Raw genomic sequence first — 23,625 nt, forward strand, 5'->3', positions numbered from 1 at the left:
TGATGTTTGTTCAGTTGGTTGTTCTGTACTGCTTCTTTTTGTGGTTGATTCTGTTTGATGAGTATCAATGCTGGTTTCTGTTGTTTGTTGTTTCCCTGTTGTCTCGGTTGGTTCTGTCGGCTGAGTTTTCTCTGCTGGCTCTGACGGCTGTGTTGTCACTGTGCTTTCTGTTGACTGTATAGTTTTTGTGTTTTCTGTCGGCTGTGTTGTCTCTGTGGATTCTGTCACTGCTGTTGATGTCTGCTTTGTAGTCACTGTGCTTTCTGTTGAATGAGTAGTTGATGTGCTTTCAACTGGTTTTGTTGTTTCTGTTGGTTGTGTCTTCACTGTGGTTTCCGTTGGCTGTGTAGTCACTGTGCTTTCTGTTGACTGTGTAGACGTTGTGCTTTTTGTTGGCTGTGTATGTTCTGTACTTTCTATTGGTTGTGTAACAAGAGTGGTTTCTGTTGATTGTGTAATCATGGTACTTTTTGTTGGCTGTGTAGTTGTTGTGTTTTCTTTTTGTTGTGTAGACTCTGTGATTTCTGTTGACTTCGTAGTCACAGTACTATCTGTTGACTGTGATGTCACTGTGCTTACCATTAGTTGTGTTGTCTTTCTAACTTCTGTTGGTTTAGTAGTTGTTGTAGTTTCTGTTGGTGTGGTAGTTGTTGTGGTTACTTTTGGTGTAGTAGTTGTTGTGGTTCCTTTTGGTGTAGTAGTTGTCGTTGTTACTTTTGGTGTTGTGGTTACTGTTGGTGTAGTAGTTGTTGTGGTTACTGTTGGTGTAGTAGTTGTTGTAGTTTCTTCTGGTGTAGTAGTTGTTGTGGTTACTGTTGGTGTAGTAGTTGTTGTGGTTACTGTTGGTGTAGTAGTTGTTGTGGTTCCTTTTGGTGTAGTAGTTGTTGTTGTTACTTTTGGTGTTGTAGTGTTGTGGTTACTGTTTGTGTAGTAGTTGTTGTGGTTACTCTTGGTGTAGTAGTTGTTGTGGTTCCTTTTGGTGTAGTAGTTGTTGTGGTTACTTTTGGTGTAGTAGTTGTTGTGGTTACTTTTGGTGTAGTAGTAGTTGTTGTGGTTCCTTTTGGTGTAGTAGTTGTTGTGGTTACTTTTGGTGTAGTAGTTGTTGTTGTTACTTTTGGTGTAGTAGTTGTTGTTGTTACTGTTGGTGTAGTAGTTGTTGTGGTTACTCTTGGTGTAGTAGTATTGGTACCCTTTGTAGGGGTAGTGTCTTCTTTTGTACTGGACTCTTCTGTGAAACCTTTGGTTGTGGCAGCTGTTTCAGAAATAGTAGACAGTGTGCTTGATGTAGTGCTTGTAGGTTCAGAAGTAGGATGGCTACTTGACTGTGTAGCAGATGAAGATTCTGTAAGCAAAGTTTGAGTAGTTTTTGAAGGTGTACCACTGGTTTCTTTAGAAGATTCTGTACTTCTGGTAGTAGTAGCTGGTGTGGTTTGTACAGTCTGATCACTTGTGCTGGAAGAGGTCACATGTGTAGATTCTGTTGTGACTGATGATGCGGTTGTCAATGTCTTGATAGTTGTAGAGGGTGATGAAGTCATAGTACTTATTGATACTGAAGGCCTTGTTGAAGGGACAGTTGAACCATCTGTACTTGGAGTTTTAGCAGATGTTGTTGTTTGAATAGAAGAAGAAGATACAGTCAACAAAGATGTTGTTTCTGTTGTCCCAATAGAAGAAACTGTTACAACAGATGGTATAGTTGGTGTCGTTGTTGTCACAACTACTGGAGTCGTTACAGTTGTTGGGACTACAGGTGTAGGAATAATCTCACAATCTCCACAGAACATACATTCTCCAGATGGTTCATGATACTGGAAACCATGACGACATACAGCAAAGGATGCTGGATAGTGGAAGTTGTCTGGTTCAAATGTTAAAGTTGGACAGTCTGGACGAAATGACTCTGCCATTTTGTTAACGCTTAATTTGAAGCTTTTGTTGAAAACCTCTTGAACCCTCTTGGAGCAAAGTTGAACATTATGGAAAGCTGTTGAAAAGTCATACAGGAAAAATGGGATCCTGATTCCAATCTGAAATGAAATTCAATGCATGTCATACATACTACAGTGTTGAAGTTAATGTTAAAACCATGTATTACAATACCCTTAAATAAGACTGATCTTTGTACTGCGGTCAATTTAATGAACTTGCCATACTGCAAGCATATATAGTCATATAGTGGCTAACCTAGCAAGATCCTATTCAATAAAATGATCTCTTTTTGTTTTCTTTATTTGTAGGAGTAATATAAGCTAAATAAATCATAGACCTTTCTCTTGTAATAACACTAATATCCCTATAAATGCAGGTAAAAAACAAGGTATTTTTGCATGTTTTACGCTATCATTATGCCATCATTATAGAAATCATTATGACACAGTGATGTTCAATACAAGAAACAGATCATCTGTAAATATCTTTTACATCAATTTTGAAGAATTTATGTTTGAAAAGTCAATTTTTGAGTAAATTTTAGAAGTAAAAAATCAAGTAAATCTCACTTTTCCATAGCACAACTTCAACTGGAATTCTTCCATTTTAGTCAACCAATCAGTACAAATGGTGAACACTTTTATTAAAAGACAGGACCAACCATATCCAAATGATCTTTTGTGTTTACAGACAGAAATGACATTCTTTAAAAAGAATTGCAAGGTATTTCTAACCTGTTTGTCACTGATCGTCATTGATCCAGAAGTGTCAGATGCTGCAATATTTGGAGTTTCTGGACACCGGTTTATAAGGTCAAGGTCATTTACAATATGCTGTGTCATGTTTTTCATTTGTTCTCTAAGAGCATACAAGCACTCCAATCTCACTGATCCTGGTGTTGACAGTAATACCTTGACTATTACCATGGAAACAGGACCTAAATTTTTTTTATAAAAGAAAAAGACATTAATCTGCTGTTAACAAGTATTTAGCAAATCTAAAACTAAATTATGTCTTAAGTCCACAAAATCAGTGCTCAGCTAAGACTATGTTAACATATATTTGAACAAAAACATTTATAAAGCTATTATGTTTGTTAAAGTAACAGTGTAGATGTCAGACATACAAACACTTAAGATTATATATCTGGTAAGCAAGCACACTTCAACACACTGTACACAAGCCTGAATGTTATCTAACACAAGAATGTACCAATCTACCAAAGGCAAAACTTCCTGTCCGTTGATGTTCTTTTTGTATATAGAATGAATTGGGTTTATGAAGAATATTTTCTCCTAGCCTGATGGTAGTAACATTATCTAAGCTTAAGGTTCCAGGTAAATAAAATTTGAATATGATTGCCAACTTGAAATTAATTCTAATTCGCAAATGCTTTAGACAATGCATATGAGTTTATCAAATTTCTAAATCACAATTTTTATGGGTCATTATATAAATATCAATTTAGAAGTATACAAAATTAGTAAAAGCAGCTAAACTAAAATTAGATACCTGGATATTGAGTGAAACTAGATGGTAGATACTGAGCCTTTTTACTACATCTACAGTTAATCTTTCTAGCTTTTCCTGGTAAAGACCATGTATATGTTGGCTTTACTTCATCTGTTACATCAAATTCTGTCTTTTCTTGCACATATTTAGTATCTGTAGTCCTGACGATGCTAGCATCTATGACACCAAATTCTGTCTTTTCTTGCACACTGTTGGTATCTTTAGTTCTGACAGTGCTAGCATCTATGACACCAAAGTCTGTTTTTTCTTGCACATTATTGGTATCTGTAGTTCTGACAGTGCTAACATCTATGACACTAAATTCTGTCTTTTCTTGCACACTGCTGGTATCTGTAGTTCTGACAGTGCTAGCATCTATGACACCAAATCTGTCTTTTCTTGCACACTGTTGCATCTGTAGTTCTGACATTGCTAGCATCTATACACAAATCTGTCTTTCTGTACACTGTTGTATCTGTATTCTGCGTGCAGCATTTTGACACCAAGTCCTGTTTTCTGAATATGTCATTACTGGTTCTGTAATGCAGCATCTTAAACCAAATTCGTTTTCTGGCACATGTTTCGGCATCCGTACCTGACAGTACTAGCATCTGTGACATCAAATTCCGTCTTTTCTGGCACATATTTGGTATCTGTAACTCTGACAGTGCTAGCATCTGTGACATCAAATTCCATCTTTTCTGGCACATATTTGGTATCTGTAACTCTGACAGTGCTAGCATCTGTGACACAAAATTCCGTCTTTTCTGGCACATATTTGGTATCTGCAACTCCGACAGTGCTAGCATCTGTGACATCAAATTCTGTCTTTTCTGGCACATATTTGGTATCTGTACTTCTGACAGTGCTAATATCTATGACACCAAGTTCTGTCTTTTCTGGCACATGTTCAGTATAAGTAGTCTTGACAGTGCTAGCATCTGTGGCACCTAATTCTGTCTTATCTGTTACACTTTTGGTATCTGTAGTTCTGACTGCTGTAGCATCTTCAACACCAAATTCCATCTTATCTGATATATTTTTGCTATCTGAAGTTCTGGCAGTGCTAGCAACTGTGAATTCTGTCTTATCTGAAACACTTACAATTTCTATAGGTACATATCTCTCATATTTGGCACGTTGTTCACCTAAAGTGTTGTTATCATATAATGATCTTGGCACTGGCATATCAGTCTCAGTTATTACACTGCGAGTTTGAGATAAACCTTTTCTATATTCTGTTTGTTCACTGTGAGCATTAGAGGCATTTATTTCAGTATACGCTGATGTATTGTCAGATTGTAAGGTGGTTATTTTAGAGGCTGCATGTATACTGTAGGACTGTGAAGCACTTATTTTAGTAGCTGCAGGTAAACTGTAAGGCTGTGAAGCACTTATATTAGTAGCTTCAGGTAAACTGTAGGGCTGTGTGGCACTTATTCCAGAGGCTGCAGGTACGCTGTACATTTGTGTAGCACTTATTCCAAAAGCTGCTTGTATATCATAGGAATGTGTGGCACTTATCCAAGGAGCTGCAGGTACACTATAAGACTGTGAGGCACTTATTCCAGTAGCTGCAGGTATACTATAGGACTGTGAGGCACTTATTCCAGTAGCTGCAGGTACACTGTACAACTGTGTGGCACTTATTCCAGTAGCTGCAGGTACACTGTAGTACTGTGCGGCACTTCTTCCACCAGCTGCTGGTACACTGTTGTACTGTGTTACACTTCTTCCACTAGCTTCAGGTACACTGTAGTACTGTGTGACACTTTTACTAGCTTCAGGTACACTGTAGTACTGTGTGACACTTCTACTAGCTTCAGGTACACTGTCGTACTGTGCGGCACTTCTTCCACTTGCTGACGGTACACTATAGGACCTTATGGCACTTATTCCAGTAGCTACAGGTATAATATAAGACTGTGTGGCACTTACTCCACTAGATGTAGGTACACTGTAGGACTCAGTGGCACTTATTTCAGTGGCTACAGGTACACTGTAGGACTGTGTGGCATTTCTTCTAGTAGCTGTAGGTACACTGTAGGACTGTGCGGCACTTACTCCACTATGTGTAGGTACACTGTAGGAATGTGTGGCACTTATTCCAGTAGCTGCAGGTACACTGTATGACTTGGAGGCACTTATTTCAGCAGCTGCAAGTACACTATAGGACTGTGAGGCACTTATTCCAGTGTCTACAGGTACACTGTAGGACTCGGAAGCACTTATTTCAGTGGCTGCAGTTATTTTGTGGGACTGGGAAGCTCTTATTCTAATACCTTCTTGCATACTGTGGGAATCAGAGGCATTAGGATCAGTTGAAGGTAATGCACTGTAAGACTGAGAAGCACTCATTGCTGTAAAATTATTAAGAGTTTTAGAAGTATGTTTATTTTTAGCTTTATATGAACCATCAGTCTGGAATGTGCTTCTTTCGGCGGTGGCTGATGCAACAATAATTTGAAATTTTCTTTTTCCAGTAGCTGATGGTGCAGTACGAGTCTGAAAAACACTAATTCCAGTATATGTTGGTGTACTGTGTATATGAAAGCCTCTCATTCCAGTATCTATTGGTGCACTATGAATTTGTGATGCACTTCTTTCAGTATATGTTTGTGCACTTTGGCTTTTAGAGGCACTTATTCCAGTAACTTCTTGTGAACCAACAGTTAGAGATGCACTTATTCCAGTAACTTCTGATGTGCTATGGATATGAGAAGCACTTATTCCAGTATCTGTTGGTGCACTAAGGATATAAAAGATTTTCAACCCATTATCTGTTTGTACACTAAGGTTAATAAAGGCACTTATTTCAGTATCTGTATGTACAATGGGAATATGAGAGGCATTTATTCCAGTATCAACTTGTGTAATGTAAGTTTGAGAAAAACTTTTTCCAGTACCTGTTTCTGCACTAAGGGTTTGTAAGGCACTTATTCTAGAATCAACAAGTGTACTGAGGTTCTGAGAAACATGTATTCGAGTATATTTTGATGTACTATGGGTCTGAGAGGAAATCCTTCCAGTATCTTTTTGTGTACCGAGGATTAGAGAGGCACTTACTCCAGTACAGTCTGTCGGTGTATGTGAGAAGCACTTACTCCAGTATCTGTCGGTGTACTGTTGACATCAGAGGCACTTATTCCAGTAACTTCTGATGTATTGAAGATAAGAGAAGCACTTATTTCAGTATCTGTAGGTGTACTGCTGATATGAAATGCATTTATTCCAGTGACTTCTGTTACACTGTAGGCCCTAAAAGCACTTATTCCAGTATCCACTGGTGTACTATTGATATAAGAGGCATTTATTCCTGTAACTTCTGATGTACTTTGGATCTGAGAAGCACTTATTCCAGTAACTTCTGATGTGCTATGGATATGTGAAGCACTTATTCCAGCACTGTTGGTATATGTGACTCTGAAAGCACTTATTTCAGTACTATGTTGTACTGTGATCTTGAACACTTATTCGTACGTTGTGTATGTGACTCTGAAAAGCACTCATTCCAGTATCCATTGTTTATGTAGTACTATTGATGTGAGTGAAGGAAGGCATTTATTCCTGTAACTTTATGTACTGTGATGGCACTATCCCGTATCTGCTGTGTACTGTGAATTGAAGCACTTAGTTCCAGTACACTTTCGTGGTGTATATGATTTGAGGCACTTGTTCAATATGTGGTGTATTGTGTAGAGGCACTTTTCCAGTACCTGTTGGTGATACTATGTATTTGTGAGGACACTACAGTTCCATACGTGTTGGTGTACATTATGTATTTGTGAGGCACTATTCCAGACCTGAGTAATTTTGAGATGCCTTACTAACTATTGTATAGATTGTGAAAGCACTATTAACTGCTATGCGTGCTGCAGATAACCTTTTGTATTGATTAGCATACTAGTTTGATGATATTTTGAGGCACTATTCAGTAACCTGTTGGTGTATTGAGTCTGATGTACTAATTCGTACAGCTGGATTAATTGAAGCTACCAGCACCTGTTGGTGTACTATGTATTTGTGAGGCACTATTCTAAATACTGTCTGGTGTACTATGTATTTGTGAGGCACTCAGTCCACTAATACCTGTTGGTGTACTATGTATTTGTGAGGCACTCAGTCCAGTACCTGTTGGTGTACTATGTATTTGTGAGGCACTAATTCCAATCCTGTTGGTGTACTATGTATTTGTGAGGCACTTTCAATATTTAATGATGGACATCAGTCATACTTTGGGTTTGTATTTGTCACTCAGTCCAGTACCTGTTGGTGTACCGAGTGTTTGAGAGGCACTCCCAAAAACTTTTGATGAAGTGTGGTTTTGGTAAGCGCTTATTCCAGAATCTGTATGTGAACTGAGTGTCCGAGAAACATCTGATGTATTGTAGGTTTTAGATGCACTAACTGCTTGTGTACTGATATTTTGAAAGGCACTCACTCCAGCAACTTTTGTCGTTATTGGGTTTATTGGTGAACCAATTCCTGTAGCTGTTCCTGGGGCATTCATTTCAGTAATTTCTGATGAACTAAGGATGCGTGAGGCACTTACCCTATTAACATCTGGTATACTGTGCGTTTGTGAGGCACTAATTCCAGGAACTGCTGGTGTACTGTCAGTTTCAGTATGAGTTTGTGGGGCTATGTATTCAGTCTTTGTGTGTTCATGCTTGGTCATACTCCTTATGTTTTCAACTGATACTACACTTGGAACAGCTGTTGTTGTTTTAATTTCTGGCTGCTGACGTATAATACTGGCATTTTCATTCTGTACACTGTTAATCAAGTCTAATGTTTCATCAGCAGTCCTTGAATCTATTTCTGTACCTGATTTTATCATGTTTGAGACTGCTGTGTACTTTTCAGAATTATCAAAAAACACTGACAGTTCAGTCTTATCCTTTGAAGCTTCAATTGCTTTATCTTCATACTTTCCAGATACTTCAAGTTTTGGATGTAATTTTGTAGCTGAAAGAGCTTTTCCAAATATAGATGTTTCCAAAACCTTCATGCTGGAAAAAGATACATCTGTTAACATCTTCAAATTGACATCTACTGAAGGAATTGATAATTTGTTTGTTGACCACTGAAATGAAGGTTGTAGTAAGTCAACAACATCCTGTTTATCATACTTTACTTGAGATGGTCTAATGGACTTTTCTATAATTTTTTGTTTAGGGAACAGAGATGATACTGTTAATGATGAGTAAAGTACACCTGTTGATAAAAATTGTGATGGTGATGATGGATATTGCACCATTGCTGACAATGATGGCATTGATGAATGATACAGCAAAACTGTTGACAATGATGGTGATGATGATAATGTTGATGATGGGTATGGTACAGAAGCTAACAATGATGGTAAATATGGTACTTTAGTTAATAAAAGGGATGATGATGTTGATGACACACGAAGTACAGTTGCTGACAATGGAGGAGATGATGTAATTGATGACAATGTATACAATACACTTGATGACAATGATGCTGGGAATTTATACAGTTCAGCTGTGTACAATGGTAATAATGTTGTATCTGATGATATGTATGGTATGCCTCTTAACAACAGTGATGTAGATAATGCTGATGTTGATGACAGCGGTGATGATGATGATCTTATTGCTGATGTATAAACAGAGGTTGTTGAAAATGATGATAATGTTGAAAATAATGGCTGTGATGATAATATTGATGGATACAATATCTTTTTGAACAATGACAGTGATACCGATATCGCTACAGACTGATAGAGTATGGTTGCTGACCCTGGTAGTAATGTAGACAATCTAGGGGTTAGATCTGAAGATACTGTTGGATATGCTGTTGGATATAACAGTGACATGAATGATGTTGATAAAGAATACATACTGGCTGTTGACAATGACAGTGATGCTTCTCTTTCTGATACTGATTTTAATGACAATTTTTTCCTTGTTGAAGGTAACACTGAGACATAGGGTGGTACCGATGAGAATGTTATGGTTAGTAAAACTGGGGATAACAATACATTTGTAAACAATGTTCCAGTTGTTATTTCAACTGAAGAAATACTTCCTCCTGATTCTTTTGCAGTCATCAAGTTATTTCTATAATTCAGGGGATCTGAATCACTTCTCACTGCAATATCACCTAAGTTCTTCTTTACATCTTTTAATTTTCTTTCTGCTACACTTATTTGTGAAATATCAGTTTTGCTTTCTGTATCTGTAATTATGTCTCCTCCTATACATTTAGAATTATCTTCATGTCCAGTTAAACAGTCTATTTCAGTAACAACAGTGTCATAAATGGAAGCATTAGGCAAGAAAGTATTAAGTTCCAGGTTAGGATAGATATCTAAGATGTTATAGATTTTAGTTGCAAGAAGCACAATGTCTTTGAACACGTTAGTAGCCGTAACTGAAAACAGAGGGGTAGACATACATATACATGCATACATGCAGACAAACACAAGAGTAAAAGCATAGAAAACACACACTACATAGAACAGTAATGGTAAGTCATAAATTATAAAAATTCTATATAATCTAAGTGAAATTAGTTAAAATATCAATGTTACAAAATAACAGCTTACTTTCTGAGTACTTATAACCTCCAGGTTATCATATTGTTTTAGCAAGAAATATACTGAAAGACAAAATGCTTGCTACAAATACATTTCTTCTTTAGTAGGGTGCACAGGTCTTACCTTTTGTATTGTGTACACAGGAAGTGAGACCATCAAGAGTTACCATTTCACCCTCAGAACACAATGATACAGGCTCATGCACAAAAATAGTCCCATAGTTCTTTGGAATCTGAAAATGATATGTCAGTCAGATAAGAAAGCACTGTTGTAGGAAGAACAAGAGCTGTCTCCATAGGATGACATATGCCCCCGATGGCACTTTGAATGAGTAGTTATGGCCGATGTTAGAGTTTAGGACCTTTGACCTACGGAGCTGGGTCTTGCGCGCGACACGTCGTCTTACTGTGTCACACATTCATGCGTAGTTATTTTAAAATCCATGCATGAATGACAAAGATATGGACCAGACACGCCCATCAATGCACTATCATGAAAAATGACCTTTAACATCTAAGTGTGACCTTGACCTTTGAGCTATGGACCTGGGTCTTGCGCGCGACACGTCGTCTTACTGTGGTACACATTCATGCCAAGTTATTTGAAAATCCATCCATGGTTGACAAAGATATGGACCGGACACGCCCATCAATGCACTATCCTTTAAAGTCTAAGTGTGACCTTGACCTTTGAGCTACGGACCTGGGTCTTGCGCACAACACGTTGTCTTACTGTGGTACACATTCAAGCCAAGTTATTTGAAAATCTATCCATCGATGACAAAGATATGGACCGGACACGCCCATCAATGCACTATCCTTTAATGTCTAAGTGTAACCTTGAACTTTGAGCTACGGACCTGGGTCTTGCGCGCGACACGTCATCTTACTGTGGTACATATTAATGCCAAGTTATTTGAAAATCCATCCATCGATGACAAAGATATGGACCGGACACGAAAATTGCGGACAGACTGACAGACGGACAGACGGTTCAAAAACTATATGCCTCCCTTCGGGGGCATAAAAAGGTTGGCTCTTGTTTACATTAGTCAGTTTTTAACCAGCTGTCAATCAAGAAATGTTGAAAAGAAAGGACATCTAGAGCCTTCATATACAGCTAATAGTGACTGATACAAAGTTTATCATCATTAATCAATTATTATGTACCACTACCTAAGAATCAAATTAAAAGCTTGAATTTCAATGTTCAAAGGGCAGTATTGTTGAGTTGGATGGGTAAGAAACAGGCTCAAAAATCCCATTTAAGGAAGGACCTGGGTCTAGATATGAGACTTTGATTTTACATTCTGGACTTTCATTATTGAGGTCACTGTGACCTTAACCTTTGACCTCCCAAGCAATAGGGGTCATCTACTGACAACAGGAAATCATCCTATGAATTTTGATGACTGTGGGGCCAAAGTTTTATTCAGTCACTGAGCCAAAGATGTTCTCATTCTCAAGGTTGCTGTGACATCAACCTTTGTCCTACTGACCCCTAAAACAATATGGGGTCACCTAATGACCATAAACACCCACCCCATGTAGTTCAATGACTGTAGGCAAAATGATGGTAGTTATTGAACAGAAACCTTTCAGCTCTGGAGGTCACTGTCACCTTGACCTCTGGTCTTTCGACCCCAAAAACAAAATGGGTCATCTAATGACCATTGTCAATCATACTATAAAGTTTGACTATTGTGAGACCAAAAACTCAAAAATCAAATGGTCTACTGACAGGCAGACAGACCAATAATAAGCAAAATAATATACCCTGTCTTCTTCAAAGGGGGCATAATAAAATAATAATAATGTACAATTACTTCTGGGCATTCATTGCTGCTCTGCAATTTAAACTGATTACCATCTCCTTTAAACCATTCACCAATACTTCGCAGGCATGAGTCTTTCATAGGTGTTGATAAGTTACCAGAAGACACTACTAGAGTCTTGTTTATACTTATCTGCAAGCATAGAATATGAAGAAAAGTTACGATCTATCATTTAAAGTGATACATTCTACTCAAACAATAAACACTATAATCAAAATGAGTTTACGGCACAGATCATTAATTATATAAGGTGATTACTTCAGACTGCAAAATGAAACAGTATGTATCAAAGGAAATTTGAGAGAACTTACATTCTTAGAATCACTGTCAATTCTAACTCCAGCTTCCTGAATCTTTATATCATTTGGTGTGAGGTACTGACAACTCTCTATGAGTTTGTTTTTCACTTTCTCTTGGTCCAGCCAAACATACACTTTATGGCTGTAATGTAGTGAACAGTTCTGCAGGTGCTGAGCAGATGACACTTGCAAGGTTACAGTCAAGGTCACATGATGTATTGGCAGGTTGACATTTGGTAAATATTTCTCACTAGCAGATACTTGGCAGGTCAAAGGGTATGGATCTGGAATATAATTCATGTGCTTTTCAAACTTTTTCCACAGTTCAAATGCTGGAAACTATATAATAATGATTAGCTGTTCCTAGCCAAAATAGAATAACGTAAGTTGCATTTAAAGATAACCTCCCTTTGAAAAGTAACGGTCCTTTTTGCTAATAATTTCAAAACAATGTTCAAAATTTCTCCTTTGTAAATCCAAAGTAAACTAGAAAATGCTTTTGTAAAAAAGCGCATGTCTCCCCCAATGCAAAGTCCTGTAGGCAAGAAGTCAATAGGGGTCAGGAGCGAAAGTCAAAGAGACACTGATGGTTGGCTGCAATAGGGATCATCTACTTGGCATGTCCAGTCATCCCGCTAAATTTCAACACTCTTGGCCTAGTGGTTCTCAAGTCACTGTTCAGGCTCCTGTGACCTTGACCTTTGATCAAGTTACCTCAAAATAAATAGGGGTCATCTACTCTGCATGTCCAATCATCCTATTAAGTTTCAACATTGTAGGTCAAGTGGTTCTCAAGTTATTTCCAAAAAATGATTTTACATGAACAGGCCACTGTGACCTTGACCTTTAATAGACTGACCCCAAAATCAATATGGGGTCATCTACTCTGCATGTTCAATCATCCTATGAAGTTTCAACATTCTGGGTCAAGTGGTTCTCAAGTTATTGATCGGAAATGGTTATCAATGTTCAGGCCTCTGTGACCTTGACCTTTAACGGAGTGACCCCAAAAACAAAAGGGGTAATTTACTCTGCATGAACAATCATCCTATGAAGTTTCAACATTCTGGGTCGAGAGGTTCTCAAGTTATTGATTGGAAATGGTTTTCCATGTTCAGGCCCCTGTGGCCTTGACCTTTAACAGAGTGACTCTAAAATCGTTAGGGGTCATCTACTCTGCATGACCATTCATCCTATGAAGTTTCATCATTCTGGGTCAAGTGGTTCTCAAGTTACTGACCGGAAATGGTTTTCAATGTTCAGGCTCCTGTGACCTTGACCTTTCACAGAGTGACCCCAAAATCGTTAGGGGTCATCTACTCTACATGACCAATCATCCTATTTAGTTTCAACATTCTGGGTCAAGTGGTTCTCAAGTTACTGACCGGAAATGGTTTTCAATGTTCAGGCCCCTGTGACCTTGACCTTTAATGGAGTGACCCCAAAAACAATAGGGGTCATCTACTTTACATGTACAATCATCCTATGAAGTTTCAACATTCTGGGTCAAGTGGTTCTCTAGTTATTGATCGGAAATGGTTTTCCATGTTCAGGCCCCTGTGACCTTGACCTTTGATGGAGTGACCCAAAAATCAATAGGGGTCATTTACTCTGCATGACCAATCATCCTATGAAGTTTCAACATTCTGGGTCAAGTGGTTCTCTAGTTATTGATCGGAAATGGTTTTCAATGTTCAGGCCCCTGTGACCTTGACCTTTGACGGAGTGACCCAAAAATCAATAGGGGTCACCTACTCTTCATGACCAATCATCCTATGAAGTTTCAACATTCTGGGTCAAGTGGTTCTCTAGTTATTGATCGGAAAAGGTTTTCAATGTTCAGGCCCCTGTGACCTTGACCTTTAATGGAGTGACCCCAAAAACAATAGGGGTCATCTACTTTACATGTACAATCATCCTATGAAGTTTCAACATTCTGGGTCAAGTGGTTCTCTAGTTATTGATCGGAAATGGTTTTCCATGTTCAGGCCCCTGTGACCTTGACCTTTGATGGAGTGACCCAAAAATCAATAGGGGTCATTTACTCTGCATGACCAATCATCCTATGAAGTTTCAACATTCTGGGTCAAGTGGTTCTCTAGTTATTGATCGGAAATGGTTTTCAATGTTCAGGCCCCTGTGACCTTGACCTTTGACGGAGTGACCCAAAAATCAATAGGGGTCACCTACTCTTCATGACCAATCATCCTATGAAGTTTCAACATTCTGGGTCAAGTGGTTCTCTAGTTATTGATCGGAAAAGGTTTTCAATGTTCAGGCCCCTGTGACCTTGACCTTTAATGGAGTGACCCCAAAAACAATAGGGGTCATCTACTTTACATGTACAATCATCCTATGAAGTTTCAACATTCTGGGTCAAGTGGTTCTCTAGTTATTGATCGGAAGTGGTTTTCCATGTTCAGGCCCCTGTGACCTTAACCTTTAATGGAGTGACCCCAAAATCAATAGGGGTCATCTACTCTTCATGACCAATCATCCTATGAAGTTTCAACATTGTGGGTCAAGTGGTTCTCTAGTTATTGATCGGAAATGGTTTTCAATGTTCAGGCCCCTGTGACCTTGACCTTTGACAGAGTGACCCCAAAAATAATAGGGGTCGTCTACTCCAGCAGCCCTACAACCCTATGAAGTTTGAAGGTTCTAGGTCAAATGGTTCTCCAGTTATTGCTCGGAAATGAAGTGTGACGTACGTACGGACGGACGGACAGACGGACGGACAGGGCAAAAACAATATGTCTCCTGGGGGAGACATAATAAAATTTCTGCAAGAGCAAATACATAAAGCTCTGTTACCAGTAATTTTATATCCATTCTTGTTGCATGTGAAAGTCACCAGAGAGCTGTTGAAGTACACTCGTGGCTCTGTTACCATGGTAACATACTCTGACATCACTGGTGTTGAGCATGTCTCAGCTGAAGACAGAGGTAAGAATGTCACATGTATTAGCAGGTGAAGGTAAAAATAAAGCCAGTGTCAAATAGATTAGTGGGTTATGGACAAAATAAGTTAATGTCATGCAGATTAGTAGGTGAAGTCAAAATAAGACAATGTCAAGTACATAAATGGGTGAAGGTCAAAATAAAGCCAGTGTCAAATACACTAGTGGGTTACAGACAAAATAAGTTAATGTCATACAGATTAGTAGGTGTAGGTCAAAAAAAGACAATGTCAAGTACATCAGTGGGTGAAGGTCAAAAAAGCCAGTGTCAAATAGATTAGGTGGACGGATAGCTCAGTGGTTTGCACACTGACCTTCCAATCCTGAGGTCGGGGGTTCGATCCCCGGCAGCTACTCGGGAATTTTCAGAAACGCTTTTCAGTGTTTCCCACCTAACTAGAGGTGAACTGGTCAGTAACCCAGGCAATCCTTGCTATACACTGGGCACGTTAAAGAACCAGGCTGTCTATTCACAACGAGCTAGGCTAAGTTAGCCGGACAAGCCTGTATCCGATTTCTGATCTCTCTGTGGTGGGGGCTTTGTCTCACTCTGTCCCTCTGGTCAGATCGCTCTGTGTCTGTACTAGTAGAGGATGAGTTATGCACCCTGTGTGGCTGCATTTGAACTATGTAAAGCGCCTCTGAACGTGAAATTGATCATGAAAAGGGCGCTATATAAATCTGGTATAATAATAATAATAGCGGGTTATGGACAAAATAAATTAATGTCATACAGATTAGTAGGTTAAGGTCAAAATAAGACAAAGTCAAGTACATCAGTGGGTGAAGGTCAAAATAAAACCAGTGTCAAACAGATCAGTGGGTTATGGACAAAATACGTTAATGTCACACAGATTAGTAGGTGAAGGTCAAAATAAGACAATGCCAAGTACATCAGTTGGTCAAGGTCAAAATAAAACGGTCAAAATAAAACTAATTCCATTTAGATTTGTTGGTGAAGCTTAATAGTGTATGGTTTGTTATGTTTTACAATGACTGCATTAAGACAAATAAAACAATACAGAACTAGAGCTATCACTAAAGGTGATGAATGTACCCCCCGCACATACTGACACAGTATATTGCAATCTGACGCACAAAAGACTGCATAATTATGTGGACTGTATGCATACAGTACAGTAACAAAAAACAAAGTCCCATAACTCTGCAGAATATTTATCTAAGAGAACATAACATGCACCATGCACTACTAGGGTTGGTACTGATCACTTGTGTGAAGTTTCATTAACTTGCATGCAAGGGTTCGGAAGATTAGGGCACACAAGATTGCATATGCAGACTGTATAAACATAGTATGTTAACAAAAAACGAAGTCCCATAACTCAGCAGAATATTTATCTAAAAGAACGTAACATGCACCATGCACAACTAGGGTTGGTACTGATCACTTTTGTGAAGTTTCATTAAATTGTGTGCAAGGGTTCGGAAGATTAGATGTGCACAAGGTTGCATGTGCAGACTGTATGTACAGTCGACACTGTATTAAGAGACCACCCAAGAGACTGCTAAGAAGTGGTCTCTTAATAGAATGGTCTCTTAATGAATTTCAGTCAGATGAAAAGGAAAGTTATTTTTAATTGTTAATGTAACTGTATTTATTTTGAACAGACATGTATGGTTTCAAAATCCACAAACCGTGAAAATTATGGCAAGCTTGTTTGTCAGTTTGATTGATACAAAGGTTAATTGCATTCAGTCACGTGCGAAACGTACTCACTAATTACACAGATGAAGAAATGCCCGGTAGAATTTTGGTACCCGGTCGCTTAATGGATACTTTTGTCGAATATTTAACCTGTCGGGACTACATTAATGTGGTCGCTAGTCGTTTAATAAAAAAGTCGTTTAATGGAATGAATTTATATACTGGAAACGTTCTGGAGGGATTTTGACTGGTCGTTTAATATAAAAATCGCTTAATAGAGGTGGTCGCAAGTACGATGTCAACTGTACATAGTATGTTAACAAAAAACAAAGTCCCGTAACTCTGCAATTTTTTTTTTTCTGAAAGAACTTAACATGCCCCATGCACAACTACTGTTGTTACTGATCACTTGTGTGAAGTTTCATTAAATTGTGTCAAGGGGATGAGGAGAGATGGTGTGCACAAGATTGTGTCTATGTATATAGTATAGTAACAAAAAACCAGTCCCGTAACTCTGCATTTTTTTTCTGAAAGAACCTAACATGCCCCATGCACAACTAGTGTTGATACTGATCACTTGTGTGAAGTTTCATTAAATTGTGTCAAGGGGATGAGGAGAGTTGGTGCGCACAAGATTCTGTCTACAGACGGACAGACAGACAACCTGAAACCAGTATACCCGCCTGTCAGGGGGTATAAAAGCACAATATGAAATCTGCATATTAACATTGCTCATACAAACAGTTAAACTGTGCAATTTTCTGCAAAAATTAAGTCACTATATCAATATACAAAAAGTAGCTTATGTATTTTCTTTATATATATATATATATATCAATATACAAAAAGTAGCTTATGTATTTTCTTTATATATATACATATAGACTTCTAAAATTTTCATTGTGTTGTATTGTATTGTATTGCTAATGCTGGAATAGAAAAATAGGTCTAGGATAATGTGTACTACATTGTATTGACTTGTCTTGGTTTGTATTGCTGCTTTCAAGAAATCATTTTATTTTATTAACAAGAGCTGTTAGGAAAACACATACGCACCCATGATAGCCTGTCACAGGCAAGTGGGTATGAAATTTGCATGTTGTGACCTTGACCTCTGACCAAATGACATCAAAAGAGCAACAGGGGTCATCTACTGACAACAGGCAATCATCCTATGAAGATTGACAGGCAAAGTCTTCTTTCATTATTGAGCAGAAACTGCTTTCAGTCTTGCGGTCATTGCTAGTGTGAACCGCACCCCTCCCCCCCACCCCCACTTACCTTTGACCTACTGACCCATAGAAAAGAGGGGGGTCATATTGATCAAAGGCAATCATCCTGTGAAGTTAAAATCTGTAGGCCAAAGCTTTCTTTAGTTCTTTAGTTACTGAGCAGAAGCCCTTTTCTATCTCAAATCACTGTGACCTTGCCATTTGACCAACTGACACCATCTACTGACCACAGGCACTCACCCTATGAACTTTGAACATTGTGAGACCAAATATTCTCTAGTTATTGACAGGAAAACAAATGGTGTAAAAACAGACACATAGACAGTCAATGAGCAAAACAATATACCCCTCTCTTCTTTCAAGGGTAGGGGTGTGGCATAAATATACTCACCAACACACATAATTATATTTGGACTCCAAAGTCCTGAGGCAAGGCAGGTTCTAACATCCAGCTCAGCAACCAGTCTGTATCCAGGTTTACACTGATAGACTGCTACACTGTTGTAAGTAGTTTTTCTGAATGTCTGTTTCCCATTTGGTACTCCAGGAGGCATGCCACAGTCTACGGCTGTAACAAGAAACATATTATTTTAAACACTTATGTCAATTTTGAAGTTAAATCTAATAATTAATTTTGTGGGGCATAACTTGTTTTAGAGTATTTCAATCATACTATGGCATTCAGAAATACACATTTCTATTGGGGAAATAAGTTGAAACAAGAGGCCAAAATGGGCCTAAGTCACACACTTGAACAGGACCGTGACCTTTAAACCTTGCCTCTGGCCAAGTTTGATGAAGATATATGAAATAGTTCATCAAAAGTTATCTTAAAGTTTTTCTTTTTTTCTCTGACAGCCCCTGAAAGCAGCCTAGCATCTGAATAAATGTGAGAAGGCCCATACAAGAGTGCTAAAAACCAAGTTTGATTTTTAAACAAGAAATCATAAAAAATCTACTTTTGGCCCAAGCAGCCCTACAAGGGGCCAAATATTAACATCTGATCAAACTTGAGAGATGACCATATGAAGATGCTAGAAGAGCAAGTTTTGTTATGACTGATCATGCAGTTCATGTAAAGCACTAAATTACAGTTTATTTATTTTTTCTGGCACCAAGCTAAACCATCTGAATAAATTTGTGACATAACTTTACATGGACGCTTTAGACAAGTTTAATGAAAATCCATCAAGTGATTCATGAGAAACAAGTAGCTGCGTTCAATAAACGCTTGATGCCCCCAGTGGCATCCTTGTCGATACAAAGCAACCTAAGTCCAAAACGAGGTCAAGTTCAAGGTCAAGGTCAAACTGAGGTCAGGTGATGTCTGAAGATGAGGTATGGTCACAGGTTACATCTGCATTAGTATCAAGTCATTCTAGTTAGGGGTATTGATGCTAGACGAAACAGTCCCATTTGGTTAACCTCGTACAGATGGACGGACGAACAGACAGACAGGACAATCACTATATGCCTCCCACATCAGTAGATGCCGGGGGCATAAAAATTATTGAAAAGGGTTCTCAATTTTGAACTGTGGCAACGATGTCCCCTAAAATGAACAAAAATGAACAATAAAAAAATTTGGGAGAGGATCTTAAAAGGATGATACAGAACATGTTTGATTGTTTGATAATGATTCATCTATGAGAAGAGGTTGTTTAAAAGTGTTTTGCTTTCGCAGCCAATAAAGGGCCAAGCAGATACATTTGAACACTCTTTAGAAAGGACTATACATGGGTGCTACAGAACGAGTTTGGTGTAATTCTGATCAGCTGTTTCAGAGAGGAAGATGTTTATGTAAATTGTCAATTATGCATGATTGACGCTGGATCATCCACCTAAACTAATAGCTCAACCTAAACCTTTGTCTAAGTCTAACAGTCAAAACAAATCAAAACATTCTGCAAGAATTTAAGGTGGTCAAAGTCATTTGTATATTTACTATGATGTAAAATTTTCAAAGAAAGAAACACACTATAAGATTTTACCTTGACAAGATGGCTGCTTTCCACTCCACTGAGGACTTTCATCCACCAGGTGGCAGTATCTGTGCTGGCTGCCATGGAGGATGTAACCATGGTTACATGAAAACTTTACAAAAGATCCAAGTTGTCTTTCACCTGTATATTCTATCAAACCATTTCCTAACTCTGGAACTTCATCACACTGGACCTCTTTCAAAGAACAAGAAGACAAAAGATCAAATAAGAAGCTCATTTACAGCTAAAAACCTTTTGAATAAAGCAGCACAATTTTTTTACACTTTTTCTTCTAAATTTTTATCATATCTCGTTTCAACATGCTCTTTAAGAAATATCTCTCATAACTGTTGTTGTCCAAATAAACTCTGCTTTTACTCGGTCAAAGGCGATATCATTATGTGATTCTTGGTAATTCTACTTTAAAAACTTTTTGAATTATAAGCATTTTCTATTTCGGTAGAACACACACACGCATGGATGGATAAAGCCAAAACAATATTCCTTCATCTTCGACAGGGGAATACAAGTTGGTATATACTTAGTTATGAAAAAACTAGAATAATTCAGAGTAAAGCAGCATTTACCTGTACACATAGTGACATTTTCATCCCAATTCCCATCTTCCTGGCAATGTAAGAATGCCGGACCATTGAGGACTGTGTTACTAGGACACTTTATATATACCGATGTCGGGTACAAATAACTGCCGTCCGGTATTGGTGTTGTTGAATAGAACAATGTTGCATTATCAACTTGGAGAGCAGGACACAGGACTGAAACCACATTCACATTTTTTAACATTGTATCTTTCAGGCTAAGTGCAATTTTTTCAACTTCATTTAGGGTATGTAATGGTGGGCAGTTAATATGGCCAGAGTTCATAGTACTTACCTGTTCTCAAGTAACTGCCAACTTCTCCACATGAATCAGACGTGAAGGACAAACGATTTCAGACAAAATATAGTATTCTAATAAAATCATCACAAAAACAAATGCCTTGTTAGGGTATCAAACTCATGATAATATGCAGATCTGTGCATTCCCTACTGAGCTAAGCAGTCAGGAACATCTAACAAAGTTAACAGTCAAAACATATATCATTGCAGCAGAATCTATCATCTCCATCATTATAAGTCAGTATTCATCCCAAAGTCCACTTTTAACATCTATTACTGTGAAATCATTATTATTCGTGGGGGATTAATTTTCGTGGATTTCGTGGTTGAGCTCAACCACGAATTTAAGTCCCAACGAACAAATTATGCCCATGATAATTTTTTATTGTACGCGAAGTCGCCAAAATCGACACCAAAGCCGTCCGATCTGATCCATAGTTGTATTCATGCGGCAGTACTAACCTGCAGCTTTCGTGTAGTTTATGGAATCTCCATCAACGATAAACATAAGTATGCGTGGAAACAAAACCGACTATTTCATTTAGAAATGTACCCGTGGTTTGTTTATGACATGTTTGCTGAAGTGAAAGTAGATACTAAATAAAGAAGTTTGACGTAGCGTCACATGCCAACTACACTATAATACGGCTGTTATATGATTTTTTACGGCCCCGCTATGCAATGTTTATACACTAGCCTTTATTTTAATGACATGTAGTAAAATACTATGACTTTGGAACTATTAAATATTACATATTAATTGTAAGATTTGTATCCGATGCATCTAATTCAGATTACACATTTCTCGGCAGAAAATAACACATGCACAAGTTCAACAGCTTGTAATTTTAGATGCAGACGTGCATTCCTTTTGCCAAAAAAAAAAACGTTGGACCAGTTTATACTAGTTAATGTAAGAATTATTATGATTATACTAGCACTACATTATTTAAATCTTTAATAGTATGTTTTAATTTGCGGTAAAATAAGTAGTTCTTGTTTAAAACACGATCAAATGATCACCTTTATATTTGTTTCGATTATGAATGCTAATTGTTCAAGGTGCTACGGTTTTGACACTTTTTAATTGGCGCCGACTTTTCTCATTGAATACTTCACAGTTCTAAAAAGTTTTACAAATTAGGGTTCGTATAATTATAGATAACGCAGTCGTTAATTGGCACATGATCACTCGCTAATCTCCCGCGGTGTTGATTGCAAATTCGGTAACCATGGTAGCGCTGTTTGACACGTGTAGGTTTTTCACATGTAAGGACAGAAGTACTAGTTGATCTATTCCTGTGGAATTTATGATTTCTTTTTGATTTTTTTTTTTTTCAAAAATTGAAAATCCACGAATTTACGTCCCCACGAAACAGCCGTTTTGGTCAAAACCACGAAATTTCGTGCCGGCGAAATTAAATGATTTCACAGTATCAAGGACGAGCCATTACTACCCATGTACTGCTAACACATTACCATACAGTTTATGCCCTGCTTTTTAGTTAGTTTCAAGCATTCTAATATTGTGATGTGCCCAGGACTAGTACTCTGACATTGATCTGGCAATTTCAGGATTAGACCCTGTATCTAATGTTGCCTCTTTGGGTTAAGGGCAGTATTATTGTTATGTAATGGCAGGCAATTTACCTAACCAATGTTCCTGGATTCTTTACCAGTACTAACCTGTTCTCAACACTAAAATAAATGCCGACTACTCAAAATAAACGAGATAACTGACAAATGATTTCTGACATAATGCCTTCTATCAAAATGTCATCCTTGCCTCATTCAAAGATCAAACTTACAAATTATTGATCTACACTTTGCCTACAAAGCAAAGCAGGCTGGCGTCCACTGACAGAATTAGAACATGTAGACTACATTGACAATATTATAAAACTGTGTTGGGAGACCGATTCCAAACTTCAGCATCCCACTCACTGATTTAACCTTTAGCCTGCTAAATTTCTAAAATGGACTGGTCCATCATTCAGTTTGGGCAAAACCATTTTGTTATTCAAGGGGGTGTTTACTGTCAATGTACTAACTGAACAGCATACAGTGCAGACCATGATCTGCACTGGTCACAAAGGCAGATACACTTGCAGGCTAAAGGTTAAACCTAAACACCTCACTAAGCATGACCAAATTTGGGAACTAGTACACAATAACAGACTGATTTGTTCCAGTCAATGTACTGCTGGTACCCATAAAATGATTTTTGGAATAACTGTTCAAGATATATGCTATTCTTGCTTGAATGGATCAGTCACCAAAGCATGACTTCTGGGGTACCAGTACATAAACATCAGCTTGTATTGTTGGTACCCAGCTTCATTATATACTATTAAGTACATACTCACCATAGCATGATTTCTGTGGTACCAGCACGCGATCATCCACCACTGTTAGGTTGTCTGTGTATTGCCGGTACCCGTCTCTACATATACAAATATAACTTCCTGCAGTGTTTTCACAATCATGTTCACAACTTCCATTATCTTCTCGACATTCATTTATGTCTGAAATAAAATTTGCTTAAATTATTATCAGTTTTATTGTTTGTAACATGAAACAAGAGGGCCAGACTGTCACAATATAAGCCTGTTAGAGCAATTACTTTTGACGTTTAACCCTAAGCCTGCTAAATTTCTAAAATGGACTGGTCCATTGATCAATTTGGGCAATACCATTTATTATTCAAAGGGGTGTTCACGGAAAATTTACTGACTGAATAG

The 23,625-nt window shown here is 38.0% G+C and overlaps 1 protein-coding gene across 1 annotated transcript in view; it reads right to left on the reverse strand.

The window, feature by feature from the left end:
• The window catches only part of LOC123562034 (uncharacterized), a 156,262-nt gene that overhangs the window by 61,231 nt on the left and 71,406 nt on the right, over window positions 1-23,625 (reverse strand). Inside the window, exons 17-24 of the mRNA XM_053524837.1 lie at window positions 23,251-23,409; window positions 20,573-20,761; window positions 19,995-20,180; window positions 18,395-18,571; window positions 14,960-15,079; window positions 12,158-12,429; window positions 11,838-11,978; window positions 10,136-10,244 (exon numbers count right to left, since the gene is read on the reverse strand). Of these exons, the coding sequence (XP_053380812.1) occupies window positions 10,136-10,244; window positions 11,838-11,978; window positions 12,158-12,429; window positions 14,960-15,079; window positions 18,395-18,571; window positions 19,995-20,180; window positions 20,573-20,761; window positions 23,251-23,409 (1,353 nt within the window). The remainder of the gene's footprint in view (window positions 1-10,135; window positions 10,245-11,837; window positions 11,979-12,157; window positions 12,430-14,959; window positions 15,080-18,394; window positions 18,572-19,994; window positions 20,181-20,572; window positions 20,762-23,250; window positions 23,410-23,625) is intronic.

This window comes from Mercenaria mercenaria, chromosome 2 (genome assembly GCF_021730395.1).
Source record: "Mercenaria mercenaria strain notata chromosome 2, MADL_Memer_1, whole genome shotgun sequence".
NCBI classification, from domain to species: Eukaryota; Metazoa; Mollusca; class Bivalvia; order Venerida; family Veneridae; genus Mercenaria; species Mercenaria mercenaria.